Source organism: Salvia splendens, chromosome 13, assembly GCF_004379255.2.
Source record: "Salvia splendens isolate huo1 chromosome 13, SspV2, whole genome shotgun sequence".
NCBI lineage: Eukaryota > Viridiplantae > Streptophyta > Magnoliopsida > Lamiales > Lamiaceae > Salvia > Salvia splendens.
Window position 1 is genome coordinate 4835458 of NC_056044.1, and position 21038 is coordinate 4856495.

At 36.2% G+C, this 21038-nt stretch overlaps 2 protein-coding genes across 2 annotated transcripts; both read left to right on the forward strand.

Moving 5' to 3' along the window:
- Positions 1–3023: 3023 nt before the first annotated feature.
- LOC121762073 (serine/threonine-protein phosphatase PP2A-2 catalytic subunit-like) lies at positions 3024–10776 on the forward strand. Its single transcript, XM_042157835.1, has 11 exons — positions 3024–3402; positions 6989–7045; positions 7674–7757; positions 8149–8220; positions 8506–8577; positions 8723–8763; positions 9407–9473; positions 9762–9953; positions 10028–10117; positions 10211–10318; positions 10415–10776. The coding sequence occupies exons 1-11, from the start codon at positions 3310–3312 to the stop codon at positions 10478–10480; spliced, it is 942 nt and encodes a 313-aa protein (XP_042013769.1). The 5' UTR covers positions 3024–3309; the 3' UTR covers positions 10481–10776.
- A 6563-nt stretch (positions 10777–17339) lies between these two features.
- Positions 17340–20906, forward strand: LOC121761159. The gene is made up of 5 exons (XM_042156754.1): positions 17340–17702; positions 18247–18762; positions 19328–19567; positions 19656–19747; positions 19934–20906. Exons 1-5 carry the CDS (start codon positions 17604–17606, stop codon positions 20682–20684), a joined length of 1698 nt encoding a protein of 565 aa, XP_042012688.1. The 5' UTR covers positions 17340–17603; the 3' UTR covers positions 20685–20906.
- The last annotated feature ends 132 nt before the right edge of the window (positions 20907–21038 follow it).

A 21038-nucleotide genomic window follows, 5' to 3' on the forward strand; every position in this document is an offset into this window, starting at 1 on the left:
TGTGAAACCTATATACCATTTATAGTAAAAGTGAACTGAAACTCCTACTCGTGGACGAACCAAAATAGAGAAACGAGACTCCTATTTGCGGACAGAGAGAGTAACATCCCCGATCCCTATCTTGCTTCGAATAGTTTGTACTACTAATAAATGGAGGGTAATATGAAAAGCACGCATATTCTATCTTGCTCGAATACAACTATATAAAGATTTTGATCTCTCTATGATCTCTATCTTGCACAAATACAAATATGTAAAGTACGCATATTCTAACAAAATATCTTTATCACTATTCATTATATGGAAAAACTGAATCCAAATTTAGATATTATCCATAAATCTATTGAAATTTTCAAATTTATGCACTTTCTTTAATGATTGAGATATTGAAAACTATTGAATCGAAAGATAGTTAAATAGAACCCAACTGTATAAACAAAAAGCCCTAAAAATTTTATGTTTATTACTATAATTTGAATGTTTATTCATGTTCTTATTCACTCTTATATAAAACACTTCGACCTTTCGTATTCGCGATGACTTGCAATTCGCTTGATCGAGTCATTCCACGTAGCCCAACGACTCATTCTTGCTAAGACAAATAGCCTGATTACTATTTGCAATTATAACAGGTCGATTTTAGAGCATCTCCAGTGGGCGGACATCCCATTAGGACATCCACTAGGACATCCCAAAAACACCTCCTGCCACGTCACTAGGACTTCCCATACCACTGCCACGTCACTAGGACTTCCCCTCCTATGTCCGCCCTTCCCACTAGGACATCCCGCAATAAAAAAAATCACAATAATTTAATTACGTAAAAACGGAAATATAAATTTGACACGGAATACGGGAAAGCAAAATACGGGCAAAAATACATATTCATAAAACATAAAAAAAACATAGTTAGAAAAAAAGCAAAATACATAGTCATTCAAAAAAAGAAAAATACATAATCCAACATCCCTGGCTCACTCCGCGCTGTCCTCGTCGCCCGTGCCGTCACCGTCGCCCGTGCCGCCCCCGTCGTCCCCTCCGCTAATCTCGGCGCCATCATCTCCAATGGGGGGCATCCCCAAATCGCGCCGACATCCATCGATGACATCCTTCAGCATCCTCTTGTACAGCGGATCGGTCGTGCTATGCCACCTATGCATGGTCCGGACCAAGCTTGTCGTTAACTGCACGCGGGCGAGGCGGTCGATATCTTCTTGGGGAGCAGAGGCTTCCGATTCGACCTCGAATGACCCGCTACCGCCGCTGGTTCCCCTAGCCCTCCGCTGCGCAGCCTTTTGCCCAACCGGGCGACGACGACGGCGAGAGTCTGATTGCGGTAGCGGGGACAATTCGTCGGCTTCCGGGAGCTCGTGCGAACCAGCATTGCTGCTGTATTCACCGGAAGCATTGATCTTCGTCCGCTTCGCCCAGCCCGATTCGACTCCCCCACAAAACTTTGGGGAATCCTTCACCACGAGAAAGGCCTCCCACTGGTCGAATTGTTTGAATTTCAAGGCTCTGTCAGGGTACTGAGCAAAGGCACGGTTCCGGACATCCTCCTCGGACATACCGCTGCTTGCCTGGCGGAGGTTGTTTTGGTAGAGGCCAGCAAATCGACTAAGCTTAGGCCTCAACCGCTCCCACTGTTTCCGGCACTGTTCGGGAAGGCGACGCTTCGCCCCAGCCGGTTTGTGTGTGTGGTAGGCTTCAGCGATCCGATGCCACAGTCTGTCAATATGCTGGTTGGCACCGACATAGGGATCCTCGACAATTGCAATCCAAGCCTTCGCAAGCGCGACGTTTTCCCACTGGCTCCAGATCGTCATCTTTCCCGTCTCCTCATCCTCCTCCTCTGCCACCGTTCGTGAGGAAGACCCTGGGGCTTTCCCCTTGCCCTTGCCACGTCCCTTCCCCCTGCCCCCGCTCATATCATCGGGCGTCTGCCTGACTGGAGATATCCCCAACTCCTCAAAAGAGAAAGTGTCTATGCTAGTGAATTGAGTATCCGGAACATAAGTGGAAGGGGTATCAGTAGACTGCATATCCACAACCGGCCGATAGACATCGTCCGCTAGTGGTTCAGGGCCCCTGCCACCCCCTCCCACATGCATCATCCCCGGCATCATCCCCGGCATCATCCCCGCCATCATCCCCGGCATCATCATATTTGGGGTCATGCCCCCCATCCCCATCCCCGGCATCATCATATTTGGGGTCATGCCCCCCATCCCGACTGCCTTAGGCATCATACCACCCATACCACCCATCTGTCCCATCCAATTGTACATATAAGGGGACATCATCCCACCCATGCCCCCCATCTGTCCCATTCCCGGTACCGTTGTCGCATTTCCGCTGACGTTTCCCTCCAGGTCGATGGGAAACGCCGGAGTCTGCGACTCGCTCGTGGCCGGGGAGTTCCCATCGTTCTCCATTAAAAGTAGAAATGAAATTTGTAGTAAAAGAAGAGAGAAACTTGTTAACAACAAGTGGTGCAAATGAAATGAAGTTCAACGAGCCGTATATATAGGGTTTAAAAAAAATAAAAAAATTTCGGACGTCCGAGCGGGACGTCCGACCCTTGCCACAGTGGCGGACGTCCGCCCGCCCGTCGCAGGGACGTCCGAGGACACCCGACGTCCTCACGGGACGTCCGTATCCGACCCTAAACGCCACAATGGCGGACGTCCGGGTCGCCCGTCGCGACGTCCGACCCGACGTCCGCCATTGGAGATGCTCTTAGGTCTCAATCTTTTAAATTTATTTAGGCCAACTCATTGATGCATCTATTTATTTAACATTTTGATCCGTAAATCGTAATTTTGTGACAGTTGTGATATGTAGATCTTAATCTATAAGTTGTTTTCATACAAATAGTTAATTTTGTTTTTAAAAAGAGAGTACTTTATTTATACCATCATACATTGCTTTGTTATACTAGTAGTTATTTTTAACACAATAAATTTAAATAAATGGAGGATTTTGATAAAACCAAGAGATAGAAACAACGATGTTCAATTATATCTTCAGTGAACGATCCATTTGCATTTACAATCAATAAAAATATTTAATAATACTAAAATTTGATCGTCTCTCTCCCCTTCCCTCTCTTCATCGTTTCCTCCACCAACACCATTCTCTCTCTCTCTCTCTCTCTCCACATGTAGATACGTTTTGTTACAGTAATTATCATCCTAGGGTTCTCATCCTATCCCGGGATAAGGAATAACCATTCACCATTTTCGGCACAAGAAAGTGACGTCGCATCGGACGGCGGCGGATCTGATTCAATTCAGAAGTTAAAGCAAAATGAGTGCGGATCTGGTGGCTCCGACCGCCCATGGGAATCTGGATGAACAGATTGCACAGCTTATGCAGTGCAAACCCTTGTCTGAGCCAGAGGTTTTTTTTCTTTTCCTTTTCATTTCGTTTGGTATTTATCGGTGACCTAAACGTATAGATCTGCTAGATTCTATAAATTCTCGCTTTTGATTTTCATATGCATGTGATACTTCCTTTTTTGATTAATTATTTGCCACAGCTATGCCATTCTTAGATGTATTTTTTAAAAAATCTTTTTTCTTGGTTGGATTTGATTATTGATAGATAGTTCTGTGGTACCATTTTTAAGGAAATCTTGGAAATGACTAAATTTAGAAGCTTGGGACATGAAGGCAGTTCAATTTCATTATAATTGGGTGTCAAATTGGATGTTTTCTCGTTTATTATTAGGACGCAGTTAATGTTAACGGGGATAGAGAGTGAGATTTGGCATACTATACTCGAATTTGGTACAGATCACTGGTGGATGAGGGATAGAGAACCCTAATTAGAAATTCAGTGAGAGAAAGAGAAATAGTATGGGGGAAATAGATGCTCTCAAGTAAGAGTGTGTATGTATAGGCATTTAATTCTGCTTGGTAGTTTTGGTGTATCAGTTAAAACAAATCTTGAACCATGCTACTCATGCACTATGTTATATTTGCATAGATCCCGAGTCGGCCTCAGCATATAATCATGTAATATGAAAAAAATAGTGGGTCAAATCAGCTATCAGAGTGGCAGCTATGAGGCACAACGCAATCAATGTGTCAAAAGCACGTCCAGGGAGCAAGACACACTAGGCTAGACAGTTATCACCCCAAGGTGGCTGAGGCGAGCTGCATTCAAGGGTGTAGTTGGGGCAACTGTTCTTGTTTCTGAGCAGCACTTCCACAAACGACGGCATCTCGATTCAGATTTTTCAGGAAAAGTCTGAATATTGAGTACTCTCCTTGAATTTATCGAGATAGAGAGAGAGAGATAGACTCTGGAAGAGAAATTTCTAGGGGCGCACAGAGCAAGGCCCGAGTCACCCCAAGGTGGCTGGTGCGATGATGGTGACGGGGCAATCCCTAAACCAAAATCTGATCTTCTTTCTCCCTTCTTCTCCACATCCACATCCCTTCTCCACATCTCGCCCCACATCCCTTCTTCTGCACATTTCCGACTTCCCTTCTTTTAATTTGCTCGCGGCAGCAGTTAGGGTTGGCTGCTAAGGAGGACAAATTATTTTACCTATTATGTTATTTATACTTGAAAATTGAAACGTTTTTCACTAATTGGTAGTGTAGGTCTTTTAGATGCATTTATTACTTTTAAATGCATTTATTACAGTTCATGTAAGTCCCTTGTTAGTTGGAGAATTTGTAGTACAAATACCCTAAGTCATTATTACCCAATTGCCCTGCTCCTCAGGTTTTTACCTAATCGCCTCGGTGTGCCCTGTGCTCCTAATAGCACTGGCCACTGTGTATGAAAATACGTAGGAAATTAAATGAGAACGTGGTGTACGATGAATTTTTTTTATTAGTATTATTAAAGAAATCATATAATTCTTCTTTTCTCTTTCTCCCGTTTTCCTTTTTCTTCTTTAGTAAACTAGATTTTCCTCTTAGTAATTGTTCGATTTTGATCATTGTTTATTGATTACACATTTATAAATAACCAATTACAAAACTAACTCATATTTGTTGGTTAATTAATCTAAGTCATATTTGCTTCAAACTATTCTGTCTGTGCGCCTTTTACCTGATTGCCCTAGTGCGTCCTGCGCTCCTGACAGCACCAGCCCGAATGGAACATTTACTGTCGGAAATCAAGTTACATATAGTTTGTAGTACGATGGTTGAATGTATTACCAGACACCTGATGGACCAAAATACTAAGTTTGACATTTAATTTCATAAATTTTGGGAGCTCGAAAGAAATACATAAAATTGGGTAGACATGGTGTTGTATTTGGTTTAGGAGTGACTTCCCCATGTGATTCTACTTATCATAAAAAGTGAAGAGAATTAAACAAACGGAACTACTTAACAAATCTGATACAATGTAGTTTATTTGGTTCAGTTCAGTTGCTAGACCTAAAATAATTCAGTTCTTGGTTTTCAAATTGAAAAGATGCAGAGTCTATGGATATTACTGAATTAACTATCTTTCATTCATGATTCAGCTCTATTTTTCCTCTTCTTACCGAGTTCCTGATTGATTTGTCTTTCCCTTTTCTGCACCTTTCTTTCATCTGTGTTCGTTTCTCAATCTTTGACTTTTGCTTCATTTTCCCATTTTCATTTGCCCTGCTTTTTACAGATTTTCTGAACTCTCTTGATTTTGTAATTTGTTCATGTCTCTAAATCTCATTTACACAACAGATACACCATTTTGTCATCTTGTTTTCGCTGATTTTAAAACACACTAATCTAACTAAACTAAATTCAGTTTGGTTCAATTGGAAAGTGTTTTAATGTAGTTCTTTTTATTCAGTTCAGATTTAATGTGTTTTCTCTTACTCTCTGCCTCTAAGAATTTTACTCATAAGAAATTAAGATCAAATGGATATCTTTGTCTTTATGGTTGAAGATTACATAAACATATGCTGCATGACTATGATTGTCTATATTACAATATCTTTAGGTCTGATGCTCTCCATTCATTTTGGTATAAATATCTCCTCAACATCTAGGTTTTTAATGTATTCTGATAGAATGGACAAATGCCTTATAGCTTCTTGAGCATTTCTGGGATGTACGCAAATTGATGTAGAATGCAATAATGAATAATTTATCTTCCTTAGTTTCTCTTTATTCATTAAAAAATGGAAAATCTAATGGATATGACTCTCTTTATGGTTAAAGATTACGGAAACATATGCTGCATGACTATGATTGTCTATGCGGTGCCATGTCCTGCTAATGTATCTTTTTAAGTTTTTCCCTGTTTTGTCATAAAATGATGTTTCCTTCGTGCGTTGCATGGTGAGTATCTTACTATCTTCTATATTTTGCATGCATACCATTTATTCTCTCATCTACCTTCTACGGTTTTTAAAAGGTCTTCCTTCTATTGAAGACCATTTTGAATAGCGCTTCAATTTCTAAAAATGGCGCTGGGAGTGTTGAATTTATAATTTTATATGCTAATTTTAGTTTACACCCGATTTGAATTTATCTGCGAATTTGAGTATATTATGGCCTAAAGAACTCCCTATATGTTTGTCCATACCTGTAACAAAGTTGCTACAACTGAAAAATGGTGAACTCTCTTCATGTCAATAAATATGAAGTGCGGTAGTTCAGCTTTAACTTATCCCAGATTACTTTGTGATCTTTATGGTCCTTTTCGGAACAATTAATTTTGTGTACTCATCTAATTATGTGTTAGCAAGTACTAATTTATTACACGAGTTTGGTTGGACCAATAAAACTTCATGTTCATTTTTTTGGCACGATAAGAAGTTGGTACTCCAGTTCTATTATCATGAACCTTGAAATGATATTTATGCTCATTTTGGTGGATAAAAATGTTATATAAAGACAAGGAAAGTTGGACTGTGCCTATTATGTGACATTTATTATTTTACTGAATTATTGCATCTTGTTTGATCACTGTAATTCTGAGAAGAAAGGAGCTATTATGAATGTGAATTTTCTTTCTTTTGAAAATGCAGGTTAGAACATTATGTGAGAAGGCTAAGGAGATACTCATGCAGGAAAGCAATGTCCAGGTGTGTATTTTACAATAGTTTGATTTGGTATTTACTGATTTGGTTTCTATGCCCTTTGCTATAACTCAACATTTTTATGCAATTTAATCACATCACATCACAATCAAATGTATGGAAATAATGTTTTTGACTAATTTGTTTTTGTTTGAATGTTGCCTTCGTTCCCCTGAAAGCGTACCCTATTTGAGTATTCTGGACATCTTCGCTTAGATTTGATTGATTTGCTGATATGCGTATCTCATGGATTAACTGGAGGAAAATGTTGTATTATGCCAATAATCGCGGGGTTAGATTATGCTGCAGTATATTTATTTGGAAAATTTTATACCTAAACCTTTGATATTTTACTTCATAGCTCCTCTGGTGAAAGTTTCATGTTAATCAGTTTTTAGTTATAATGATCTTGGAAATCATGAATCTTGGCTCTAACTTAAAAAATTCGAGGTAATTTCTACTAATCTTTACTTTCATGCTTGTCCAATGTGGTTCAGTATCTAGGTCTTACCTAAATCTGAGTTTTGTATGTAATCTATTAGTTTTCCCTGACAAAATTATCAATTATTGGTTACACGGATGGATTTTACTGTGCGGCCCTAGGTCTATATTAATCTCTTTCTACTGGATGCAGCCTGTAAAAAGTCCCGTGACAATTTGTGGTGATATTCATGGACAATTTCACGACCTTGCTGAACTATTCCGCATTGGAGGGAAGGTACTTATTGCCTATAACGTTCACCTGCTTGGATTTATTTTTTGTTGTGAACTATGATTAGTGAATCCATGGAAGTTATTGTAGGATTCTGCTTTAAGGATAAGCTGTTTGATCATATATTAACTGCTTGAAATTAAATAGACACTTTTTTGTCATTAGTAGGTTTCTATTTGATACTTGTGTGCCTATCAAATCTAATAACTTTGGAAAAACAAAGAGTTTGGCCTGCGTGTTTTCTCTCTGTCTGGGTATCTGGAAGCCAATTGCTAGGTTGTTAAGATTCATAAAGTATTTCTTTCAAGCTCATCTGACCACAATGCTGAAATTGATCTCAATACGTTTATGATTTTAGTTTCTGTGTTCCTCATGCTATCCTGTTCTTTATTGGCAGTGTCCGGACACAAACTATCTATTTATGGGAGATTATGTCGATCGTGGTTACTATTCAGTTGAAACAGTTACTGTAAGTTAAATTAAAACTTTGCCTTGCCTTTCTGGCATTATTGATGTTTGCTTTTGATATTAAGGCTATGATAATATGATGAATGAATGCTTTATAGCTCATACCTCTCTGTTATTTGTATTGTGATTATGATTTTATTTTCTTTATATATCATTTTCTTCCCATTATGAGTTTATCAATTTTGTGATAATACTTCAAAAAAAGATAATGTTAGCATGCTAGCTGCCTCGCTTTATTTTTTAAAAATCTTTTAGCGAGAGAAGCTTAACAAATTGTTTCCTGCAGCTACTAGTGACTTTGAAAGTACGCTATCCTCAACGTATCACAATTCTTAGAGGAAATCATGAGAGTAGACAGGTATTGAGTTCACTCCTAGTTTCCTTGTTATTCTTGATACAACAATATTCCATCTTTTCTTGTTTCCAGATCTTTTAGTTTTTATACTGTGATTTACACCTTTTCTGCCATAATCTAACACTATTTTTCATTTACTTGCCTGCAGATCACCCAAGTCTATGGTTTTTATGATGAATGTCTGAGGAAGTGAGTTTCTATTATATATCCGTGCTATCTATTCTCAGCTAGCTCTAGGATTCATTTTGTGTGTACTCACATTTTTATTTCCTCAAATCTTTTAAAAATGTCCTGCAAAATAACGAGACATACTTATGAAATAGAATTTGGCTAATTGAATAAGGCTACATAGACATTTCTATTTCTTAAGAGAGTGCAGATGTAGAAATTTCTTGTTCACATATGATAGATGTATGCTCCTCTTATGAAAGAATACTATCAGATGATTGTGTAAATTAAATCTTAAGTTTTTCGTACGACTATAAAGGAATGTTATGTCAGTGATGGAGGAGCGAATAATGTTAATAGTTGGAAACAAACCAAACACAATGACCTCTATACCAAATACAATTGTAGAGTGCTGTTTATAATTGTTTCAATTTCCATAGTGTGTAAAATATTAGTATGATTTTCTCCAAAATATGTTTTCCGATACTTTAATGAGATTATTTGTGATGATTATATGCTCACATTAATTTGAATATTCCTGATATATAGTGTTATACTATTTCAGTCATGTGTTTTTGGATATATTTTGAAAACACTGTTTTTCATTTGTTTTCTATTCATTTGGTAAATGGTATATCCCATGAAAATCCCTATTTGATTGTAGGTATGGGAGTGCCAATGTTTGGAAGACATTCACTGACCTATTTGATTATTTTCCTTTGACCGCATTGGTTAGTAAGCTTCTTCCTTATCATGGTTCCGTGCATTTGGGGTTGGTCACATGTTTGAATAAAATAATTCTTTCTGCTTTATAGTTTGACCTTGGTGGAGGTGAACTGCAATTTTATTTTGTGTTGATAAATATTAAATCATGAGCAGCCTGGTAAATGAAAGACCAAATTGTATGTGATAATAAATGAGAAGTTTAGTCGCAAAAATAATAATCCTATATGCAGATACTAGTTTTGTTTTGAAGGTTCAGAACTTTTAAGTGATCCTGGTCCTAATCTTGTGAATAGGTCGAATCAGAAATCTTCTGTCTGCATGGTGGATTATCCCCATCCATTGAAACCCTTGATAACATTAGGAACTTTGATCGTGTTCAAGAAGTTCCACATGAAGGTCCCATGTGTGATCTGTTGTGGTCTGATCCCGATGATCGTTGTGGTTGGGGCATATCTCCACGTGGTGCTGGATATACTTTTGGCCAGGTACTCTCATCTACTGATCAAGGATTTGTTTCTGATTCCTCCTTTCAGCTTAGGTAATTAGCTTTTTTCCACAGGACATTTCGGAGCAATTCAACCACACCAACAGTTTGAAGCTAATTGCTAGAGCTCATCAGCTGGTCATGGAGGGATATAACTGGGCACATGTAGGACTGCAATTTTACAAGCATTAGACATTGTATCTTCTATCACTATTAGTAAAGACTGGTTTTCTTAGATGATGTGGACCTGTATTGCAGGAACAAAAAGTCGTCACTATTTTCAGCGCACCTAATTACTGCTACCGCTGTGGAAATATGGCATCCATCTTGGAAGTTGACGATCACAGAGATCATACATTTATCCAGGTTCTACCCCTGTCTAATCTTGTGTTTTCCTTTCATATTGATATCTGTAATTTCTTGTAATCGCCTCTGATGTACCTTGTGATCGCGTACTTGCAGTTTGAGCCAGCTCCAAGGAGAGGGGAACCCGACGTGACCAGGAGAACGCCTGATTATTTCTTGTAGAGCTGACTGTTGCCGCATCTTGGGGCCATTTGTTGAGATCCGAGTTTCAAAGAGGCTTGATAGTGCATAAGGTTGTTTAGGGTCCCCTAGTTGGGTAGCGATTATGTTTCTGTTTGCTGTCTTCTGTAATTTTTCCTTTTCAAATATTATGTTGTTTTTTCTTTCTTTCTTTCTTTTGATGATCATATTTTGTACTCCCTACTTTGTACTCCTTATTCGTTGCTGTCATTTGGTGGAGACATTCACATACACCCTTTCTGTATAACAAAAAAAAAATTCTTAGTTTCCTTTTCTCATTTTAGTTGCATAAAATATTGTTCATGTGATTCTCTTCGGCGATTGAATTTGCTAAAATAGACTATATTCGTCTCCATTTAGTGGAAAAAATCACTTTTGTACATAATAACTAGAACTATAGCATATATCTACTTATCGTATAGATTGACAAAATATAAAATTGTGAGTGTTTGAGGGATAAGAGAGTCAAATAAAATATAAAATTTAAAATTAATTAATCCTTCAAATTAAATAACGATTTGATTTAAAATAGTTAATCGATTATGTGAGAGGCAACCTTAGCTTTGGGTGCTCGACTTGTTAGCTCTTGAATAAGATCATCTGATCTAGTGTAAATTTATAAAATTATTCACTTGATATATCTTCTATTGCTATATTATAAATTCACTCGATCTCCCTGCAACTATTAATCGCGGGCAAGGTTTATGAGATGTTCTTATTAAAATGTATATAATGTAGAGTACAATAAATAAGGAAAATTAGACAAAGTTCACATAAATTATAGTACGTATTATTCAAATAACAAAAAGTGTTTTTTTAATATATGTAAAAAAAATAGAGCTATATTCATAGGATGGGGTAAGTAGTAGAAGTATAAAACTCACACAAGTTAAAATTAATTGAAATTGCAACTTGTAAGAGATATAATCAAGTTCACATTTTTGGCTTATTTTCCAACTATCGATTTCGAACTTTGGAGGCAGCTCCTATTCAAGATGACTATAAATGTGCTGCATCTCAATAGGGATATTTAGGTAATATTAATTAAAATGAATATTACCAAAACATTATTCATTTAAATATATATGCAAAGTGTTAACATGATAGTTTACATTATACATATATCACATGCCAAGAAAATAAAATGAAAAGTTGATTCACCGTAGTAGCACAAGATAAATTCTCTTACATAAATGTACATGGCATCTTCGATGGACCGATAAATCGTGACAAAGCTCCTAGATAATGAATATGCGATATATATATAGATAGAGTCGTAGAGAAGGAGAGAGAATAATGATGGTATAGAGGTTTTGTTTTCACTTGTGGTTGATGAGTTTAATTGGGAGTGCAGCTTTCCTCCATGACCTAATAATATAGGAATCTTGCTTTACCTTGATGAAATGCCTTAGAAGTAGACCGTAATTTCTCACCATTGATTTTTTCGATCTCAACCGTTCATCTCCATCTTCATCAGGTGGCCTAACCACCACCACCACCACCTTCTTCTCCTCCTCCTCCTCCTCTCTGAAGTGCTGTGCTAGTGAACATCTTCCTTCTATGAACTGCTTCAAGCTTTTCTGATTCTCTCTCTCCACATTGCTTTTCTTAGGCTCACTCTGAGCCTTTCTTGTTCTTCTTGACATGGAGATGTTGTGATGAGGTTTTTGTGATTCCATCTCTCCCATTTGCTGGAGAAGAATCAAATTGTTTCTCACTTTAAATGGTGGTTTCATTTAGGTTAATGTTGAGGTAGGGATTTAATTAATGGAGATTTTGGTTCTAATTATGAGAGGTGAAATGTCATTATGTTATTGTTGGTATATTCCAATCTGTTGAGACCAAAGTTGATAAGCTGAACCCTTCAAGATAGTAGTATGTTTTGGGTATTACAATGCATGTATTTCTTCAAGGTTTATTGTCTTGGAGCCCTCACCTATTTATTTATAATTAATTAATTAATTACATAAAAAAATAATTGAGATTAGTGAAATCTAATTACTTGTAATTATAAATAATTAAATAATCTTTTGATACTAATTGTGGAGTACTAAATTTGATGTCTATAAATTAGTTAATTTTTAACCTACCGTACCTCTCACCTCTGGGTTGTTGGTAAATCTCGCATACTTAACTTTGTGTAAATAATAATTGATGGATCGAGTACAATGATAGTATTAGAATTTTATGTCCTACTTCACCTAGTATCAAGAATTTATAGCACAAATTAGAGTATATAATTATTCTTTTAGAATTTATCGTCACTTTTACTAAATGAAAATTGATTATTAGAGGTGATAAATTCAAAAATAAGGTGTTTGTATAACTTTTAAAAATTTAATCCTTTTCAAATATATATTATTTTAATACTGTATTCGATTAATTAGAGAAGTGACATTGAGTAAATTTGATACCAATAGTGAGATATTGTATCTCATCCATGAAAACTACTACTACAACTATAGTATAATGCCTTAAGATTATGGGAGAATGGAGATGATTTTGTATATAATTAGAGACAGTTTGGTAGGGTAGATAACTTATCTATCTTAGAGTTATATAAACGAAAATGATCTAAAATATGTATTCTTTATCATATTTTATTTATTACATATTAAAACACTTGATCAGTAGTTTAAAAATACAAGTTGTAACGACAATTAATGTTCGATTCACCTTTCAACACTTCTTTTTTCCATTTCCTAGTCTTCCATTTAATTATTGTTTGTTTCAAGTTTTCGTAGGTTGAATTTACCCTTCTTTTGTATGCAATTGGTTGTCTTAAAAGTACTAAGTCTTGAGAAATTATGATTTTTAAAATTAATGTATTCCCGTCGTTTCATATACTCCAGCTAGTTTTTGTAAATATTAATAACAAAAATTTTGATAGAGTTGTCATCTTAGATCAAAATTTTCATAATGATTAAAAATAATAAATCATAGTAAAATTATATCATAACACTTTTTATATGTAATTTATAGTGATAATGATTCTATCATAATTTTCTGAGCTCTCAAATAAGATGTAGGTATTAGAGGAAAAGGTTGTTCTTCCATCACTATATGAATGGCTTATTTTTTAAGAGATTAGAGCGTTTCAAAACTTATTATCATGTTTCTCTTTCTATATACAATCCCTGTATAATTAAATGTTGATTTGCTACTAGATTGTTTGTTGGCTCAACTTTAGAGTTTCAACTATTGGGGTTTTAACCAATTTGTTGTACTATTAAAATCATGATTGGTAGATAATTGATTACTGGGAAAATCAAAGTTTAGTTACAATCAATAAGATCATTATATATCTAATCTATGCTTAAAAATGAAATTAGTTGTACCTAAATCAATTACTCTACTAGTGCTGAAACTGGGTTCAGCCAAACTTTGGGGTATAATTTGAAATAATTTTGAGCGTCTAGTTTTAATTAAGCATTTCTAGATTTCATATTGAGATTTCAGTGTAAAGTTAGACACACAAGTGCAACTTAATCAACACACACTGTACACATACTAATAAAGTAAATAATAGTATAAAAATCGACAATACAGTACTACTGAAAAACATTCACGTTGTAAGCCAAATAAATAGCCATATTTCATCCACAATTTCTCAATTGGCACATCGGTATTTTTTATTTCAGGCAACTGCAATATTCAGCCTTATTTTAGTCTCATTTTTGAGCCACAACTCAATTTACATTTTTATTTTATTTTAAATTTAGTATTAAAAAATTAATTTTTTTTGCAATTTAACTAAAAATAAAGAGTAATTAAAATTAGCACAACTTAAGAGTAAATTACAATTAAAATAACTAAAATAAAAGTGATCCATCTGTATAATAGTTTGGAGATCTATTTGTATATTCATTCATGTAAACATTTCAATTGGTATTATTATTGCATAATTATAGAGGGTTTGTATGTTTCGTATACACATACTCCTATTTGGCTATTTATATATCACCTAAAATTTAAATCGTGTGTTATTTTCTCTATGTAATACAAATACTACTTCGAACTATCTTATTAAAGGACAAAAAACTCAAACAAAACATATCTATTGATAATCATAACAAAACAAATGAATATATTTACAAAGCCAACTTTGTCTCACATTGAAAAGTAAAGCAAACTTCTTTGTTAACTACAGCTATAAAATAAAGAGTTTTGTTTCACGTTGAAAAATAGAAAAAATAAATAGTACTCCGTATGTATAACAAATGACTTAGTAAAAGAGAACCACCAAACATACTCTTCCACAAATTTATAGGCCTAATTTTAAGTATGGGCCATTGTAAATTTTTAGCATTATTTTTTAATATTTTTTTATAAATAAAAACTTATTCTTATAAAATTCAATTATTTTTTTTCATTTACTTTCTTTTTGTGATATACGCTTTTAAGAAATACATTTAAAAAAAATGTACTCCACTACAGTACTCCCTTTATCCTGAAATATGAGTCTTATTTAGTTATGACACGAGTTTTATGAGATGTAAAAGAACAGCGAGATGAATAAGTTAATAGAATATGAATCTCACTTCTATATATTGGTTTTAAAATAAATGTGAGTGAACTGAGTTGGTGGAATGTGAGGTCTACTTATTATTTATGGTAAAAATAAAATATGATTTTTATTATGGGACGAACCGAAATGACAAAACATGAATATTACGTGACGGAAGGACTGAGTAGTATGAAACACAAGAACATGGATATTGACAAAATTATTTTAGTAGTACACATTGAACTCGTGACCTACATTGGGGAGTTAATTCAGTCAAGGCGATCACGCTCTTTGTTCAGGTCACATTAGTTGTCACCCACTATCATATTTCGATTTACACACCAGCAACAATATAACGATACAATAAATGCTTACTACAAAATCAAAGAAAAATACTGAAAGCTGGATCAACATATTAGTTGCATTGATGTCAAGATGTGGGTAAACTTGCAGTTAGGAGTCCCGATTTATTTTTAGTTGGTCCGCAATTAGGAGTTTCGATTATCTTTTTATCATAAGATAAGTAGAATTTAACTTTGACTCAATTGATTTTACACCTTAGTCAGTAGTATTACTCTCTCAGTTTGCAATTAGTAGTCTCAATTTACTTTCAGTTCGTCCGAGATTAGAAGTTTTATTTCACTTTTACCATAAATGGTAAGTATGTTTCACATTCCGTTAACTTATCTCGTTTCACTATATCTTTTTCTACTACATACTTTCCCTTTATGTTTTAAAAATCCATGGTAAACTCAACCGGAACTTCTAATTGCATACGAAGACTATGACGTTCTTCGTAAGCCAATGTAAAGTCCGAGTGCGCTGAAATGTTATTTATAATGCTCCCTCCGTTCGCTAATAAGAGTCTCATTTCTTTCCGACACAGATGTTAAAAAAAGTGGAACCTTTTACCATTTATAGAAATAATGAACGGTGACTACTATTCGCGGACATGACCAAAATGACAAAACGAGACTCATATTCATGGACGGAGGGAATACCTTCATAAAAAATGAAATTAAGTCTTTATCTAAAGACATCTGGTGAAATACATTTTTTTTATCAAGTATGGAAATGTGAAAACCATATTGTCTAGTAGTTCGCTTTTTAATTTTTACCATATTAGATAATTAAGTTACATATTCTATTAGTTCACTTAACTCACATTTCACTTAAAATTAACACTCATTTCGTTTATGAAAAATAGACTATGCACTTTTGGTTGTGCACGAATTATAATGCACAATTGTTAAAAAAAAGAAAGTAGAAACAAAAAGTAATTAAAGTATAGTTAGTGGAGAATGAGTCTCATCTTATTAGAGAGAAAAAAGTTTAAATTTAGAAGTGCATATTTTTGTGGGACGGATGAAGTAATTAATATAAAATATAAGAGAGAAAGATAAAATATGCTTGAAATATAAAAGCAAAAGAGATAAAATAATTGAAGTGATGAGTGAGATAAATACAAATTACTCCATCCGTCCCAAGGAAGATGACCCCTTCCTCAGGCGGCACAGAATTTTATGCAGCTTTATTTTTTTTGTTAAGTGGAGAAAGTAAAAGTAATAGAGAGAATAAAATAGAGATAAAAAAGTGTTTATATTTTTAGTAATGAATCATCTTAGTTGGGACAACTAAAAAATAAAGTGAGTCATCTTTAATGGGAGAGAGTACTAAAATAAGTAAATGTATAAAATAATAAATTATGAGAAAATTTCAGGAATAAATATAGACTAATTTTTTATGTGCAACCCAAGCTCTAAGAGCATCAGCAGTGGCGGCCGTCACCGCGGAATTCTCACCGACGTGCGGGAATTCCATGACGGACGTCCGCTATTGTGCATGGCATGCACGGATACGGAATTCCGTCAAGGAATTCGCAGTTCCCCGGCGTTCCGCAGAATTCCGTGCGGACGTTCGCCATTGCGTTGATTCCCGCGGAATTCCCGCGCGGAATTCCCGTTTATTGCATTATTGTGGAAGTCCGTCGAGAATTCCGCAGGGAATTCCGTCACTGTGCAGTGGGAAGTCCGTATGATGTGGCGGTGCAGTGAGAAGTCCGTATGACGTGGCAGGAGTTATTTTTGAGAATTATGCGGGAAATTACGCGCCACTGCCAAAACGTCAAAATCGCGTCTGTAATAAATATGATGCCTTTTATGTGCAGTGCAGGCGAATCTGGATATTAGAATTAAAAACCTCGTGATTCTCCAATATTAACTTTATTGACTGCCAAAACCAAAACAAAAAATCCAGTTAGAAAAAAATATACTATAAAAAAGGTCGATTTGATTGGATGTCCGTTCCATCACAACCAGAATAGGCAAGCACGCACATACGAACAGATATATTGAAAGTTTACATGAGCATGTAGCTTTCAAGATTTTTCATTTCTCTGAATCGTCACATTTCAAGATTTTGTTTTTATTAACTTTCCTATGATACAATTGTTGTTTTACCTCGCTCACATCCCAATTCGCCACCTGTCCCTTTTTGAGATTCGTTCTGTTCCTCTTTTCAGCATTCAGATTCCTCTCAGCCTCTTCCTCTTTGTATGGATTTCTTCCAAGAACACATTTTTATTTGCTCTGAAGGAAAATGGTTTCGCTAAGTCCAGGCACACTTCAAAAACTCTTACAAAATGTTGGTGATAAGGAATTCAGGGTTGCTGGTGAACACCGTTCCGCTCTTCTCCAGGCAACTCTTCAACAAACTTGACTCTCTTTTTTTTTTGAATCTTCGAAAATAAATTACAAGAAAAAGGGGAGAAGATTCGGTCGGACCCATTATTGTGACTTCTTTCTGCTTTTTGATTTTGTGCTCCTATTCTCCACTGTTGTATTTAGAATGCAGTGTTTGTTTGCTTTTTTTTTCTGGACTTATGAACTTAGAAAAAAAAACCTTCTTTAGTTTGTGTTTCTGATTTTTGGGCTGAATATGACATTTGTGTTTGGGGTTGAGATTTTCCCCTCTCTACATTATTTGTACTTGTAAACTTGAAGGATTTTTGTTGGTTTGTTCTCTTGCTTGCCTGTGTTCCTCTTTTTGGGCTTATGAATTAGAATAAAAAAGGTTCTTGCACCTGAGATTCTGATTTTTAGGGTGATTATGGCATTTTATGTTAAGGATGGAGATTTTTTTCTCTACACTATTTTACATGTGGAAGTCATTTGCAGAAAGTTTGCTCCTAGATGTTTGTTGCTTCTGCTTATTTGAGTGATGTTTTTTTGCATATATATAGGTGATTGGTATTGTACCCTCTTTAGAAGATGATCCATGGAAGAGCAGGGGTTACTATTTGAGGGTTTCAGATTCACTGCATTCGGCCTATGTGTCGGTATCAGATGAAGATGTGGAATTGATACTGAGTGACATGGTCCAGCTGGGGCAGTTCATCTACGCGACTTGGCTCGACTACGGCTCCCCTGTCCCGGTGCTACGTGGCATCAAGCCGATCACCAAGAGGCGGCCTTGTGTGGGAGATCCTAAGGACTTGATCTCTAGTGATTTCTTGAATGCTAAGAAAGTGGAAACCAAGGCTAAATCGAAGGGGAAAGTCAAGAAAGTGATAGGGAACGAAGAGGGAGGTCTCAGGAGGCTATCATTTGGGAGTGGCAAGGTTGGAGGAGCTGTGGAGAGTAGAAGACTGAGCTTGGATTCAGCACGAAGAGGATGGGATTCCGGTTTACAGAGTAAAAATGGGAGCAAAGGTTTATCAAAGTCTAAGCAAAAGTACAGTTCTTCACCTTCACATTCTGTAAGTTTGTTTTTTTCGTTATATTAATGCACATATTGTTCCGTTTTCTTGGTAATGTCTGAACGTCATGTGATCCTCGGTTTTATTTCATTTGAGTTCGTTAAGGGCGATTGCTGAAACTGGTTGCTTGAATCTCGTCGTTGAAAGGATGTTAACCCCATGCCATTGGAAGATTGCATTTCTGTTATTTCTTTATGGTTGAATTAATTTTTCTGGATTGCATAGGAGTTATAGTTAAATTAATTAAGAATCTTTATTTCCTTCTTATTAAGATATCATTTTTATTTCTTCGAAGATGTTTTTAGTAAAGCTTTGTTTGTTGGATAGGCTGAAGAAGTAGCTTATTGTGGAAGAAGGATTGTTGGCAGAGAAATAAATACAGCCACTAAGAAATGGCAACTATAAGCAGTAATGACTAATAAATCCATGGCAAACTCAATAATTTTGAACTCATTTCTTTGGTTGAGGCAAGAACTGGGGCTGAACAAATCTTCTTCGTTTCTATTTTGTTCATTTCCCTGAATGATGCATATACATTCTCTTGTTTTCTCATGTTGAGATGCAGGTTGTCGTAAAGAAGGCCCTCTCTAAGGAGTCACCAAAGAAGTCAGATGTTTCACCTCTTAAAAGCAAGAATATCATTTTCTCACCCAATCTTCTTATCAAGCCAGTGAAGAGTATGAAGTTATCAAATGATACTAGCTTCCCCGATGATTTCAATAAGGTTGTTCTCGGTTCCAAAAAAAGATCTGAACTAAGAATCTTGTGGGACGCTCTTCCTCCTACCATATGTGACCTTGGAAAGGTACATTTTACCAAAAGCAACAGACACATACAAGAAGGCTCAGTCCCTTTCTTTAACATATGATAATATCTCTTTCGAATGCTTTTAGGAAGTTAGAAGCCACAGGAATTCTGCATGCACCTCTGCAGTTCGTGCATTAGAAGAAGCATCTTTATCTGAGTGTGTCATTAGGTGCATGAGGTACATAGTTCTCTTCGTCTTCTTGCTTCAGCATCTAGTTTGTGATGTATAAAGCCGTTACACATGATATTGACTGATATGCAAAGCAGTTACTCATGATATCCAGCGTTCAAGCAGTCTATATTTTGGCAATCATTCATTACCTGAATGTAATCCGTTTGCTGAAAAATCTTCACTTTTTTGTAGCATGTTTGCAGAGCTATGTGAGTTATCGGAGAAAGATACATCTGGTCCATTAGTGGAACAATTTTTGAGCGTCCACGAGAGCATCAAAAAGGCTGCTGAGGTGATTAGAACCCTTATAAATGTGAGGTCTTCTGATGCGAATGATAGTACGGATTCTGAAGCCGGGACTTGCTCCATTCCTGTGAGTAAAAATGCCTCTTTATGGGTTCAAGCTGCAGTTGAGACCGATCTTTCCAAATTCTCTTTATACAGAAAGGGAGGCGAAAATGGGATTACAAATGGTGAGAAATGTCATTATGTTGTGATAGAAAACAATCCAGAGAAATCTGACACGGAGAACTGTTCTACCAAACCCAAGATAAGCCTCCGGAGCTCAAGCAAACCAGTATCAAGGCTGAAAAACGAGACTTCTCATTCAAAAAGACACAGCACCACCACCAAAGGAAGGGATGCTGACCGCGAAGCTAGGCCACCAGGATTAAAACATGTGGCTAAATTAGCAGAAAATCTGCTCTCGTTTTCACGTTCCTGGTTCTTGGATTACTTGGAAGTTTCCCTAAGCCGTGGTTTTGGATTGAGAAGGGACGAGAGTTCTCAGATGGGAATCCTTCTTGGGCAACTGAAACGAGTGAACCAGTGGCTGAATGGTGCATTTAGAGGAGAGAGAGATGATGAGAGGATAGAGAAGCTGAGGAAAGAGTTATATCGGTTTCTTCTTGACAACGTTGATTCTGCAGTCTCTAACAAGTAGTTCAGTGCTTAACATACAGCTGCATCCGTTGCGGAACTGGATTGCGTTTAGTTTAGATCTGCTGTGTGTCCAGGTTTTACTTTCTGGACTCCAATTACTCACCTTCAAACTAGCTAATTGGTACACTAATATTAGCTTAGCTTGAGAGTAGATGAAATAGTTGTATAGATTGTTGTTCTTGCTCCAACAAGAGAAGATGCTATCTTAAAATTCTTAGCTTTATACCTCTCTCTCCCTTATTGTTACTATACTCTACCAATTATTAACCTCTATGATCAAAGCATGCATTTCAGCAAAAGGAAACGCACGAGCAGTTAGGTCCGAAGAGCTTCTGACGTTGCAAAAATGTCGAGA